Here is a 14,469-nt window from a genome sequence, read left to right on the forward strand (position 1 = left end):
CGACACCTGCTCTGGGGCAGGCAGCTGCTGGGCCCTGCACACACACATCAGGGGCCAAACACCATCTCCCCCTGCTTCGGGGCATGCTCTGGGGCAAAGGCGGGCGTGAGGTGCCCTGATGCCAAGGCAGGACCGGGCACCCAGACACATTTACCCTGAAGCCAATGGCACCGGCGTGTGGGGCGGGAGTTCTGCGGACTCAGGCCCTACGTATGTCTGTGGCTCTGGGCCGCAGGGTCTGAGGGGGGCCCGGGAGCCCTAGCACTAGGCACAGGCCTGAATTCACACCACTGCCTGCTCTTAGCTCCCAGTGCCCCCACCCTCACCATGCTGCCCCCCAGGCTTGTGCCCTGGCAGCGTGGGCAGCACAAGGTTTTTCACACTCAGCCACGGCTAACTGGCTTGCTGCCACCCACCCTCTGCGGGCCCAGAGACTGGTGGGGAGGAGCCCATGGCCTCAGTCACAGCCATGGTAACCCCCCTTCCCCAGCAACCTGTCCCCAGCCCTCCTACCCAGACCCTGCGTCCCACCCAGGCCCCCTGGGCTCATGGGGACGGCCATGCGCCAGGGCAGGAGCCTTCAGGTGCCAAGGAGCAGCAGGGGCTGGCCCAAGAGCCTAGTGCAGCCCTGTCCCCCAGTGTCCCCTTGGCAACATCATGTGGGGGAGACTGAGGCAGAGGGAAGGACCCTGCCAAAGGTCTCAGAGAGAGTTGGTGGGAATGGAACCCAGGAGTCCGGGCTCCCTGCCCGGGCATGTCTAAATCCCAGAGCAGCTGGCACCGCCCCAGCCAGGGAGGGGTTTGGGTTACAGCAGCTTGGGGGCGGGTGGCCAGGCAACCAGGGCTGGCTCCTTCCCTTGTGTCCTCACATTAACCCCCCGGCCAAGGACCCCTGAGATGGCCCAGGCTCTCCCGGGCTAAGAGCCTCCTTTCCAACCTGCCTAAGAGCTCCTGGTCAGGTGGGGGACGCACCCCAGGGGCCCCTGGGCTGGGAGCAGTGGCCCAGGGCCGACGCACCACGAGCGACACACCAGGCTGCACGGCACCCAGTGGGTTTATTTCTCCCTTTACAGACACACACAACAGAGAGGCCACAAGCCCCCCACTCCGAGCCTCTGCCCCGGCAGCCAACCCACCTCTCCTGCCACTTCTCCCCAAGTGCAGCCCATCTCTCCAGCCCAGGGCCCTGCCGCCCCCCGCCCAGCCCTTCGGAAATGTCCCGGCTGGGCCAATGCACCGTCAGTCTCCGGGGCCCCCCAGCCAGGCTCCGCTCAGCCCAACTCCTGTGTGCGTCTGGGGCTGCGGGCACCAGCCAGCGCGAGGGTCGTGCCCACCGCCAGAGCTGCAGCTCCCGTCACGCCCGGACCCAGGAGTGTCTGGCAGGGATCTGGGGGGAGGGGGCTGGGCCAGGAGTGGGGCCATCTCCAGAGCGGTGCCAGGCGGCAGTGGGGCCCCAAAGTGGAGAGCAGGGAGGAACCAGAGCCTGGCGTGCCCCAAGCCCCAGGGAACCTGGGCTGGCCTGATGGACAGGGCAGTAGCCCGACCCCTCCGTGACAGGGGGGCCCTACATAGCCCTGCCATGCCGGCAAGGAGGGGAAGGGGGCCAGCCAGGAGTGGGGTCAGCACCGGCCCCTGGGCAGGGGAGTCCAACCGGGGCTGCCAGAACCAGCCACTCACCCTGTGCCGGCACTAAGTGGTCAGGGCCAGCTTGGGGCCCATGGCTCACCGAGCACACCAGCCCTGCCCACGCCAGCGCCCTGGGCTCTGAGCCAGGCCCCTGGGGCTAATACCCCTCGTGATGGCAGCACGCAGCCGGGGCGGCGAGGGCACGTGCGTGCTCACCCTGTGATGCCACCTGCAGCACCCAGGGGCCCGCCTGCGGGGCCCCCCCAGCCCACTCAGCACTGGACAGATTTGTCGGGGTGCCCAGCCCACAGCCCTGGGGGGCCCCATCCCCCCCGCCCCTGAGCTGCAGCCACGGGCTCTCCAGCGCCTCCTGCAGGGACTGCCCCAGGTACACCTGGTTTATAATGGCCTGGGCAAGAGCCAGTGGGGCCGCACTGCCCCCTGTGGCCCCCAACCCCACCACTGTCCCCTCTTCCCCCAGGCTCAGCACCACGGGGCAGGCCCAGGAGAGCAGGCCGGGCCCCGCGGGCGCTGTCAGGTCACTCAGCACGATGCCCGAGGCGGGCGCCAGGAATTTGGAGCCGAAGGAGCTGTTGAGAGAGGCTGAGAGCAGCAGGAGGTTCCCTTGGCTGTCTGCCACGGCCAAGTGGCTGCCCACGGGCGAGGGGCCCCTGCCAGGGCGAGGGGGCCGGAGTGAGGGGCCCCCACCCACAGCCCCCACAAGCCCCCGGGAAAAGCCGCGCCGGGCCGCGCTCAGGGCCCTCAGGCAGGGATCAGGCGCATCCCCGGGCTCGGCTGCCCGCACCTCCTCGAGGACGCTGGCCAGCAGGCTGCCGGCGGCAGGAGCCGGGGCTCCGTGGAGCCAGGTGTTGCCCAGCCGCATGGCCAGGGGGTTCTGCAGCTCCAGGCCCAAGTCCCCCATGGCCTGCAGGAAGGGCTCCCGCTCGGCCGGGGGCAGGTCCGGGGCCAGGGCCCGGGGCAGGGCGTCGTCCCCCGATGCCACCGCCCGGAGCAGGGCCGCCAGCCGGGGGTGGGTGACCAGCGCGCCCTGGCCCTTCAGCTCGCCGGCCCCATCGCAGAAGAGGCTGCAGAGCCCTGAGGCCTTCACCGCGCCCGCGCTCTCCCGCAGGGCCGCAGCCAGCTCCCGGCCCACGCGGACGCCTCGCTGCGCCAGCTCCGCCGGCCCCTCCAGCAGGCGCGGCCAGGCCAGGCGCCCGTAGTGCCGGTGCAGCAGGTGCAGGCCCGGCAGGGCCACGGGCAGCCCGTAGCGCTGGGAGAAGCCACGGCGCGGGATGGCGTTCAGCACCACGGTGCGGCCCGACGAGCCGTTGTGCAGCAGGGCTGAGAACACGCCGCCTGCAAGAGACAGACCCCGTCAGCGCCTCCGAGACCCCTCCCAGTGCACCCCCACCAACGCCCCCGAGACACCCCCGCACTGCACCCCCACCAAGACTCCCGAGACACCTCCACTGCACCCGCCCACCAACACGCGAAGATAACGCCCCCACTGTACCCCCGTCAGTGTCTCTGAGACACCCCCAGTGCACCCCCACCAACGCTCCCGAGACACCCCCGCACTGCACCCCCACCAACACCCCCCTCCTGCACCCTGAGACACCCCCCCACTCCACCCCCACCAAGACTCCCGAGACACCCCCACTGCACCCGCCCACCAACACCCGAAGATAACCCCCCACTGTACCCCCCGTCAGTGTCTCTGAGACACCCCCCACTGCACCCCCACCAACACCCTAGGTACCCCCACTGTACCCCCGTCAGCACCTCCAAAACACCCCCCCACTACTCCTGAGACACACCCACTGCACCCGCCCACCAACACCCAAAGATAACCCCCCACTGTAACCCCCCGTCAGTGCCTCCGAGACACCCCCCACTGTACTGCCCCACCAGCACCCTTGAGACACCTCCCACTGCACCCCCACCAAAACCCCTGATACACCCCCCCACTGTACCTCCCCACCAGCACCCCGAGACACGCCCCACTGCACCTGCCCACCAACACCCCAAGATACCCCCACTATACCCCCGCCAGCACCCGAGACACCCCCCACTGCACCTGCACCAGCACCCCTGAGACACCCCCCTACCGTACCCCCATCAGCGCCTCTGAGACACCCCCCACTGTAGCCCCCACCAGCACGCCCCCACTGCACCTCTCAATACACCTCCCCACTGCACCCAAGACACCCCCTACTGTACCCCCTGCCAGCACCCCCGAGACACCCCCCACTGTACCCCCCACCAGTGCCTCCGATATACCCCCCACCCTGTGCCCCCCCGCCAGCACCTCCTGAGACACCCCCCACTGCACCCCCACCAACGGTCTCTGAGACACCCCCCCATTGCACCCCTACCAGTGCCTCCTGAGACACCCCGCCACTGAACCGTCACCAGCACCTCCGAGATACCCCCCCACTGCAGCCCCTCAGATCCTGTCAGGGCCCCCCAGACACTGCCTCCCAGTCCCCATGAGGGCTCCTGGACACTGTACCCTCCCAGACCCCATTAGGGCCCCCTACGGACCACAGCCTTCCCTTCCCCCATTCCCTTCACACTGACCCCCCCCACAATCTACCCCCCCCCAGCATGCAAGGGGAGGCTGTGGCTGCACGGGTGAGTTTCAGGCTGGCAGAGGGTTCTGGGCATTACAGGCAGGTCCCGTTTGGCACCCACTGGCTGTGGCTGGGGGGCTGGGGCAGCCCTTCCCAGGCCCCTCTCTGAGAGCTCGCCCAGGCCATGTCCAGCCCCCCCCCCCCACTCCCTGGCCTGACATCACATCCCGCAGCTCTGGCTATGGTGGAGTGAGGGGGACCCGGGGGCTGACAGCTCCCAATGCAGGGAGCAGTGACCCTAGCTGCACCGGCCTGGGGCAGTTCCACCCCTTCGCCCGAGCCCCACACTCACCCAGCCCCCCGGCGTGCGGGTGGACCAGCCCCAGGCAGAGCGCAGCTGCAATCCCAGCATCCACGACGTTCCCTCCGGCCACCAGCAGGTCCTTCCCCAGGCGGGAGCAGGTCTCTGCAAGGCACCGACAGGCCCCGGCGTCAGGGACAGGTGACGCGGGCACCGTGGGGCCAGTCTGGCATGGCAGAGCTTGTGCCAACCCCAGCCCTGCACTCGCAGTGCCCTCCTGCAGGGGGCAGCATGGGCCCATTGCCCTGTGCACAGCCCCCCTGCCCCTCAGGCCCTTCTGCAGCCCAGCCAGGATCCTGCACAGGGCAGCGGGGACATTCTGTACCCCAAAGCAACACCCTGGCACCCCGGCATTGACCAGGGTGATATGAGCACGGTGTGTTTCATACAGAGTAGGTCATGGAAGGGATCAATGGAAAAGTTTGGGTTTGCCGAGTATGATTACCCTGGTTGTGTGCAGCTCTCGTTCTTCTATCTAAAGTGGTGAATATTGGCTATGTGCCGATATTTCAGAGGTGTTTGCTCCGGGGTAACACCCACCCGGTGGTTCACACCCAGCCGGGTTGTGGATGAACCATACAAGGTGACGGGCCATTAAGAAACGCAATAGAAGAAGCTTATCCCCACCTGGGGGGCCTTCCCGGGGGGTAGGGGGGGATGCTTCAGCCAGTGTCTGGAAAATGGCTGCTGTAACCATGGGAGGGCTAGATCATGTGACACTGGACTCCAACTTGGGCCTGCACCTTTCCACAAACTGGGCTGGGGGCTTTTGTTTGGGACAATGACCTTCCCTCCACATGGGAGAAGCTATAAAAGGGGGAAGCAACATCATCACTTGGCCTCACTCCCCCCACAACTCAACACCTGGAACCACAGCTGGAGGCAAAAGACTTGGAACGTGGGAGGGGGTCCCAGGCTGGAAAGGAGGATTTCCAACCTGCGTCTGGAGGATCTGTGAAGTGCCTGCACCATCAGGGCGAGACACTGCTGGAGTCAAATCCTGTCTAGTGGATAGAACCCAGATTGCCTTGTTGTTGATCTGTTCGCTATTACTTATAATCACTTACAATCTCTCTTTCTGTAATTCATAAATCTTTTTGATATTTTTTACCTAAAACAGTGTGTTGTTTTAAGTGCAAAGGGAAATCTGCTCAGGAACAGGGGCTGGTGAATTGTCCTCTCCACACCGTGGGAGGGCAGACTGGGTAATAACTTACACTGGTCAGGCTTCTGACCTGGGCAAGACGGTTCAGCTCTGGGGTCCTAGGCTGGGGGAGCTGGCTGGAGCTTCTCTCTTGCTGGTTCATGAGTGGCTGGTGAAAGTATTAATGTAACTCAGCTGGGTGTGTCCCTGTCTGTAAATAGCTGTGTGAGTGCAGGACCTGGAGGCGTCTGCAGCTTGTCACAGCATTCCAGTGTGAGAGGAAGCCCAGGTTTGATAAGACAGAGGGCTCAGCACCACCCCAGTTCCAGTTCCAGTTCCACTCCGGGGAGCCCGTCACAGTGACCCGAGGGGTACCCAGCCCGAACACGGCAGGAGGAAGCAGTGCCCACTGGGGGCCCGGGCTGGGGCCTGCACCCCATGCTGCGCGATGCTCACTTGAGCTGGTGATGAGGGCGGCGTGATGGTAAATGCCCGGGGCATGCATGTGAGCCGCAGATGGGATGTCGCCAGGCTCCTCCTGAGCCCCCATCTGCCCAGCGCCACCACCCTGCCTGTGAGCCTGGGTGCTGCCCAGTCGCGAGGTCATCTGGGAAAAGGCCAAGGCCAAGGCCAGCGCCAGCAGCACCAGAGCCGAGGAGACGCGGGCGCAGGTCTCCCAGTGGTGCTGGTGAAGCAGCACTTGCAGCGAGGATCTGCAGAGAGCCAGAGAGAACAGAGAGATCAGCCCACACGGCAACTCCCTGCAGCCCCAGCCAGCCAGGTGCACAGCCTGTGCTCCGGAGCACGCCCGGGAGGGAGGCTCCCCACAGACTGTGGGGGGCACTGGAGAGCAGGGAGGAGGCAGCAGCAGAACTATGGGTGTACGGGCAGGAGTCCAGGGGTGAACAACCCGGGGGGCTGTGGGTCAGGACTCAGGGGCATCAGCAGAGCTAGAGGTGCCAGGCTGGGGGAGCAGGGGTGGGGGTCAGGACTGAGGGGCACTGGCAGAGCTGGGGGTATGGGACGGGACTGAGGTGCTGGCAGACTTCCTGGGGGCTAGAGTACCCACTGCCAGCCCCTCAGCCTGGGGCTCTCTCTGGGCACCAGAGCGACATGGCCTGGCTCTGAGGCTCCGGGGTCTGTTGGGGCGAGGGTGCTGTCCCCACTCAGCCCAGGCCAGGCCGTGCTCCACTCCCCCCGGGGCCAGCGCTGGCCCCGCCCAGCCATGCTCTGCTCACGGTCAGGTGCATGCAGCTGACCAGAGAGAGGCCCTGGCTTGGCCTGGCAGGAGCCCAGCAGGTTAGGAGCCTCCCTGTGGCTCCAAACACCACCCAGCATGGCTAGGATGGGGTGTCCAGCACCCCTCTCACCCGGGGAGGCCAGGCTGGTGAGACCTTCAGTGCCACACACAATGCCCCAGGCGCCCAGGGCCCAGCACCCTGGGCTGGGGGGCCTTGCCGTGTGCCCGCTGCCATAGGTCACCTCGGCGGGGACACTCCACTGGCCTCCACTTGCCCCCATCTAGGGGCCTGTCCCTGGTACAGCACAGGGACCCCAGCCCCTCCCGACAAGTCACTAGCGCTGGAGGACACCCGACCAGGGCACCGCTGCCGGCACCCAGCTCCCGACGGTAACCAGCAAAGCCACCAGCCTGATCCCCAGCCCCAGGAGGGCTGGAAGGAAGGGGGGAGATTTGCTGCTGCCTAATGGGATTAGTGAGGCCGCATTCAGCTCCCGTAATAGGATTACAGCCAAATTCACCAGCCTGCTGGGGTCTGGGCCCCCCACCAGGAGCTGAGCTGCAGCCAAGGCCAGAGGCTTACAGAGCTCAGAGGGGCTCAGCGGGAGGGACTCCCGGTGCCCAGAGGGGCAGGGAGGAAGAGACAAGGGGTGGGGCAGGGGCTGGAGCAGGCCACTCGATCTGCACCCAGCCGTGCCCGGACCCACGCAGGTGCCTCGTTCTGGACTCACGCCTGGTGCAGTCTGGGAAGCGGGGAGCTGGGCTGCGACCGCCCCCGGGCCTGGCACCAATGAGGTAGCAGGCCAGGCAGCCAGCCCGGGGAGGGGCCCGCTGAGCCAATGTCCCCATCCCCCACGGGCTAGGCCCCGCCCCTGAGGCCAAGGGCCTGATCCAAAGGGGGCCCGGGATGTTGTGTGATACACGTTCCCCTCCCCAGCCATGGGGCTGAGAGCTCCCAGCAGCAGCCGGCACCTCACTGGGGCAGACTCCCTGGGCCGCCCGTCTGGTCCCTCCCCAGCAGTGCCCGGCCTCAGGCAGAGCCTCGTAGCCCGTCTGGGACGTGGGCCCATTGGTGCCAGCTGGCAAAGGGCTCGCCGTTCTTCACAAGCTCTCCGGCCTCAGATCTGAGCCCTCACTGCACCTCACCCACCACGGCGGGTCCTGGGCTCCACCCCTGTCTGGCGAGCCATGTGCGTGCTGGTGCGAGCCGCACACCCGGGGCCCAGAGTCCCCATGCTGGAGGGGAGCCCCAGCCCCAGGGGGGTCCAAGGACCGTGTGGGCCCCTGAGGGACAATGCGGGCAAGCCAGAAGCCTGGCGTGGGGGGCAGGGCAGAGGGGCCTGGCACAGGCTGTGCCCACTGGTGCCCCCATCGCTGACTCGTCTTTGGCACATGGCCAATCGCTGAGTGCTGGGGTGGCAGCAGCCCCCTGTTAACGCTGGCGCTGCCCCCCCTGCTCCCCCCAACCCTCCTTGGCCAAGGGGGGCCCCTCCACCAGCTCCCCGGGGGGACGTGTGGCCTTGACCCGGCTCGGAGCTGATCTCTGACGGGGGTGGGGGGAAACCTGCAAATGGGGGGCCCCCTGCCCAGCCAGCCTGGCCCCCCGCCAGATGCCCAGCCCTGTGTAGGGCGCAGCCCCCCACTGCAGCTGGCACGTGCACAGCCCTGCCCGGGGCCGGGGGGCATCCGGGGGAGCTACGCGGTGGTTATGGGGCCACGCGGGGGCTGGACGGGGTGGGGGGGGCGGCACCTGCCGGGGGATCTGCGGGCGGGGCCGGTCTCTGCTTCAGTCCGGTCCGGCCCGGCCCGCCCCGCAGCTCCACCGCCTCCTCCCCGTCGCTGTCGCTGCCCCGCAGCCGCTGGTACCGGGCCTGGTACCGGGCCGGGGCCGCCTCCATGCCGGCCGGGACCAGCACCTGCCGCGGCCTTCCGGGTCCGCCCCCGCCCCGCCCCGCCCGGGGAAGCGCCAGGGCCGAGCCGGGCCCGTCGGGGAGCGGGGACCTCCCGCCCCCATCAGCCGCCCCGATGCCTCGGTGACGGGGGCGGCCCGGGCTGCCGGAGGTGCCCGCGCCTGGGGACCCGGGGCAGGGGGAGCAGCAGCCGCCACCCCAGGGCAGAGAGGGGATTTTCCGGGGGGAGGGATCAGGGCCTCAGCCACAGCATGGGGGCTGGAGCTGGCGAGGGGGGCAGAGCAGGGCTGGCATTAAAGGCCCCGTGGCTATTAGCCCTAAATCCTGCCTGGCCCCTGCCCTGGCCCTGCATGCTAGGCGGGTGCTGGGCCTGGAGGGGGCTGACACAGCTTGGGGTACCGGGGTGTCCGGATGACTCGCTACCACCTGCTCGGGGGGAGGCAGCCCTGGCTGTGTACGGGCAGTGCCCAGGTGCCAGCTGCCGGTGGCACAGACGCTCTGCTCTCCTGGTCTGGGAGCCCCGCTCAGCTCACGCCCTCTCCAGGCTAGCGGTTTGCACACTCCTTTGTCACACCAGTGCCCAGCCCCTTGTCTTCCGCACACCTGCCATGCACAGATCCCCTGCCTCCGGGAAGCAGTGCCCCTCAGGTCACCGCTCTCCCCTCTGGCCCGCTCTCCCGAGCACCAGGCTCGTAGGCATGTCACAGTAAAACCAAGGGGACGTTTCTTTACCAGAGCTCGAGGTAAAGAGTCAAACAGAAGCAAGTCAGAGGATCTGGAATCACCAGGTTATGGGCAAAAGAAGAAACCACGCAGCGCAGAGCCGGCCCGTGTGAACAGGTTCCTGTCCCAACAAGGCGTTTCTCATCCACTGGTTGCTCCTTGCAGCACCTGTCCGGTCCAAGGAACTGGGATCCACTTTTCATGAGATTCCCCCCCCCCCGGCCCCGCTGCCAGAGTCCCCCCCCTCGCACAGTGACAGGTGCTGCCCAGTGACTTTCCTGGGGTTCGTTGGCTCTAGAAGTGCTGGAGCCTGCTCCTGGCCCAGGCAGTGAGCACAGACACAGAGCGGGATGCCCATCGTTCTCACCTGGGGGGGGGTCAGCTCTGCCTCCCCCTCCCAGACCGTGGGCTTCACTCTGACCGATGTGGCACACAGCAGCCTGCCAGGCACAGACGCCCACCACAAGCGTCTCACAATGACCACGACAACCAGCTGGTTCACAGAGACACACACACCCACCCCTTTGGTGTGACCTCGTGCAAATGGCACAAAGGGTCACGGGTCACCGTCACTTTATGTCCGGGCCCCAGCTCCCAGCCAGGGGATAGTGTTAGCCTTTCCTCTGCAAGGCTGGCAAGCCCAGTACGGAATAGCTGTTCCCCTTACAGCCTGGGAGCCAGTCACCCCTTCCCCCTGGCTTTGAGTTCTGCGTCCACCCCTGGGCTCCAGAGAGGAAGCTGCACCTAGGGTCATTCCTAGGGCTGAGCCTGGCCATGGGCAGGAGCCTGGGGCAGTGTGCAATGGGGGCGTGCAGCCACACGAGGGGCAGAAGCTATGCAAGGGGCAGAAGCCCCACTCTGATGGGCTCCGGGCCACTCCTGGCAGCTGCCTGCCCTGCTCTGCCGTTCTTTAGCCACATGGCCCTACAGCTTGGCTGTGGCACGGCTTAGCAGCGGGGCAGCAAGGGGAGGTGGCTGCTGTGGAGCTCCCAGCCTCCATCAGTCCTTGGGGCTGGCACCCACAATGTGCTGCAGACATCTGTCCCCCCTCTGGAGCGCTCTAGCCCTGCTTCCCTGAGGATCTCCCTGCTCCTGCCTGGAAATCCCCCCAGCTTCTCTTCTTGTGTGGGGGGGGGACAGTAGTGCAGCATCTTGGCCAACAGGAGGCAGTTTGCATGATTGACTAACTGCACGCAGGCCTCCTGGCAGAAGGGAAAGCGGGAAGCTGGGTCTGGGCGCTGGGCCCACGGGACAGGGTGCGGCCCGCACAGGGGTGCTGGGCCCGCGGGGCAGGGTGCACCCCACACAGGAGCGCTGGGGCCACAGGACAGGGTGCAGCCCGCACAGGGGCGCTGGGCCCGCAGGACAGGGTGCGGCCCGCACAGGGGCGCTGGGCCCGTGGGACAGGGTGTGGCCCACACAAGGGCGCTGGACCCGCGGGACAGGGTGCGGCCCGCACAGGAGCACTGGGGCCACGGGACAGGGTGCAGCCCGGACTGGCAACTGGATACCTAACGTTGCCTTCATCTTTCATTGAGGATGCAGAAAAAGACAAAGAGCAGTGAAAGCCTTTGCAATGTGAAGTCTGCGGTGTGGTTCAATGCCCTTCGCACCCTTGGCTGTTTGGTGGACAGTGCACGTGACAGTCTTTTCGCTGGCACAAAATGGGTTCGGAACTGCCCTGCTGGGGGGAGAGAAGTGAGCCGAGAGGGGCTGGTTGCTGCTGTTAAAGTCTGACCCTGTTGTCTCTAACACAAAACGGGATGCACCTGCAAGGGGAGAGAAAAGGGGGCATGCAGCTGGTGACACTGGTGCTGCCTGTCACATGCAGCCTCGCTGCCGGAGAGACACAGGCCCTGCACAGCCTGATCGGCCACTCCAAGGCTGGTGATCTTGGCCCAGTGCTGGGCTGTTTGAGGCATAGCTTTTAGCTGCCTCGCTGGCCAAGCGCTCCACACAGCATTACAAACAATGGCATCAGCTTGGCGGCTCAGCCAGACTCTTACGAGATGGATGACAGAAGAGAGAGAGAGGAAAGAGGAGGAATAAGGTGGGGAAGGAAAGTGAGACACCAGGGAGGGGTGAGGGTAGGTACCCAGGTCTCATGGCCCAGGTGCTGTTCAGATCGGTGGGAAATCATTCTGGAGCTGGCCAATCCACAGTGGGGCTGTTGTCATGCCAGCGGTCAGGGCCGTCAATCATGGCCTCCTACTCAGGACTGCGACTCGCAGCAATGTGCCGGACATAGCGGATGGATTTGCAGCGATGGGGTTCCCGAACTGAGGTGGCGCGATAGGCAGGACACACATCCCGAGTTTGTCACCAGCCCACCTTGCCACAGAGCACATCAGCAGAAAGGGCTGCTTTTCTGTGGTTATGCGAACAGTGGTGAATCACTGGGGCTGCTTCACTGATACTACTGTGGGCTGGTCACAGAAGGTGCCTGACGCTCGCATCTTCAAGAATAAAGACTGTTTAGAAAGCTGCAAGCAGGGACATTCTCTCCCGACCAGCAGATTACCACTGGTGATATTGAAAAGCCAATAGCAATTCTGGGGGACCCAGCCTGCTCCTTGCTCCCCTGGTTCATGAAGCCGCACACTGGCCATCTCACCTGCACCAAGGAAAGATTCATCTACCATCTCAGCAGATGCAGAATGCCAGTGGAATGTGCTTCTGGTAGGTTGTATGGACGCTGGTGGTGTTTACTCACAAGATTGGATCTTAGTGAGAAAATACCCCAATGGTTAGAGCTGCCTATTGTGACCTGCAGAATATTGGTGAGGCACTGGGGGAAAAGCTGCCCGCAAAGTGGAGTGGCTATTTGTGAAATTTGAGCAGCCAGAGGTCAGGACTATTACAAGACTCCAACATGGAGCTATGCGATTGAGGGAAGCTTTAACGGTTGTAACAGTCAGGCACAGTAGTGTTCTGTCTTGAGACAAAGTCTGTCTTGTGTAATTAAAATTTTGTAGTATTTGGTTTTCTCTGCTGGTCTTTATCCTGGAGTTCTACAAATTATAAAGACTGTTGGTCTGGGGCTTTGCCTGCGAATTGTGAATTGTGTGGTGCTTGCTGTAAGTTTATAAAGATGGCTGGGTGTTTTCATGATGCTCTGAATTCTGTGGTACTTGCTGTACTGTTTGGTTATGTGACTGGTGCTGTGCATTCAGTAATATCTGTTGTGAACTAATACAAACACTTCGATTCTCAAAAAATAGAACTTTACTGAGTGCAAAAATTCAGTGCACAAAATCAAAGTGCAAACAAAGACATCCAATGTCACACAGATGTCAAACAAGGGGGTAAACTGTTAAACTTCCTATTGAAAAGTAAGTAAACATTTTATGTCCCTTTGTGTAAAGAAAAGGGTAGTTCAATGTAGTCCATTGTGGCAACACATACACCTGTCTGTGGCTCTCACAGGTCAGCAACTGTGAAGCTGTGGCTCTCCTGGCTGTCCCCAGCGTGGAGTGATAGGGATAAGGATGCAGCCCTGATGCCACGTGGTATGCCGGAGGGTGCAGGGAACAGCCACCATGGACTCTTTAAGTATTGCAAAGGGTAGGGAGTCAACCAGGGTCTGCACCACTTGGGTTTGCTCCATGAGAAGACCCACTATGCCCTGGTGCTTCTCCTTCTCCTCTTCCTGCCGGGACTCCTATATCCATTCTCCAGGCCATTCACTGGCCCTCTGTAACAACAACCTCCCTCTCCCACCACCTCATAAACCAGTAACACCCCAGGGAAACTGAGTCCCACCCTCTCTGCATGCTAACCACTGAAAACAACAAGAAACCCCCCTGCTTCATCACAGAGGCCAGAGTCTCAGGGGAAGAGGTGGCTGTGATGGGTTCCCCCAAGGTGCCATCTTGAACTGGGGTACCACTGAGCCCCCTAACCTACCAGCCTGGGCTCCCTCTCACACTGTGCTGCTGTGACAAGCTGCAAAACCCTCCAGCCTGCACTTTCACTAGCATTCACACAGGTAGGGACACACCCAGCTGCAGTTACATGTAGGCTTCTCTAACCACCAGATTCCCAGCCTGGGACCCCAGAGCAGTACTGTCCTGCCCTCATCAAATCTGGCCAGTACGTGGATTTAACACCTGGTCCGCCTCTCCTTCGATGTGAAAAGGACCATGTACACTTGTGGTAACCAAGCAGAATTTTTCCCCAAGCACTCCAAAGCTCACGTGTTTAGATTAAAACAAAAACAAGTTTATTAATTACAAAACATAGATTTAAAGTGATTATAAGGGACACCAGACAGATCAAAGCAGATTACCTAGCAAATAAACAAAACACACAAACTAAACTTAATATACTAAATAGATTGGATATGGATAGCAGATTCTCACCCTAACTGATGGTACAGGCAGACTGTAGATACTTAAGGCATAAGCTGCACTTGCTTTGCAGCATGGAATCCCCAGGTGTTTCATGCACAGGCTAGAAACCCCTTTAGCCTGGGTCCAGCACTTCCTCCCCTTCAGTCTTTGTTCCTCAGGTATTTCCCCAGGAGTCTTGTGTGGGGAGTGAAGAACACCAGATGATGTCACCCCCTGCCTTATATAGCTTTTGCATATGGCAGGAACTCTTTGTTTCAAAGCTTGGTTCCCAGATCAGTCTGTGGAAAAACAGTGACATCCCAAGATGGAGTCCAGCATCATGTGGTCTGGTCACATGTCCCTGTAGAGTCATAGCAGCCATCACTCACAGACTGTCTGTAGCATTCTCAGGTGGGGAACAAGCTTCTCATAAGACCTATTGTTTTCCCTAATGGCTCATTGCCGTGAATAGGCCCTTTTAGACGGAAAGCATCTTGCCTAGTGGGCGTTACCCAGGTGTAACTACATTTGAAGTACAGCTACATAGTCAGTATTTATAAC

The 14,469-nt window shown here is 62.8% G+C and overlaps 1 protein-coding gene across 1 annotated transcript; it reads right to left on the minus strand.

Moving 5' to 3' along the window:
* Positions 1-768: 768 nt before the first annotated feature.
* Positions 769-9,024, minus strand: GGT6 (gamma-glutamyltransferase 6). The gene is made up of 4 exons (XM_043515199.1): positions 8,742-9,024; positions 6,161-6,417; positions 4,552-4,665; positions 769-2,982 (listed from the first exon to the last, which is right to left on the minus strand). Exons 1-4 carry the CDS (start codon positions 8,840-8,842, stop codon positions 1,784-1,786), a joined length of 1,671 nt encoding a protein of 556 aa, XP_043371134.1. The 5' UTR covers positions 8,843-9,024; the 3' UTR covers positions 769-1,783.
* Positions 9,025-14,469: the final 5,445 nt, after the last annotated feature.

Source organism: Dermochelys coriacea, chromosome 5 (assembly GCF_009764565.3).
Source record: "Dermochelys coriacea isolate rDerCor1 chromosome 5, rDerCor1.pri.v4, whole genome shotgun sequence".
Classification (NCBI taxonomy): Eukaryota; Metazoa; Chordata; order Testudines; family Dermochelyidae; genus Dermochelys; species Dermochelys coriacea.

Coding starts and splice junctions, on each gene's coding strand:
- GGT6 (XM_043515199.1), bottom strand. CDS start 8,842: ATGGAGGCGGCCCCGGCCCGGTACCAGGCCCGGTACCAGCGGCTGCGG. Junction 6,418..8,741: donor CTGCGGGGCGGGCCGGGCCG/GACCGGACTGAA, acceptor GGCTCTCTGCAG/ATCCTCGCTGCAAGTGCTGC. Junction 2,983..4,551: donor CCCGCACGCCGGGGGGCTGG/GTGAGTGTGGGG, acceptor TGTCTCTTGCAG/GCGGCGTGTTCTCAGCCCTG.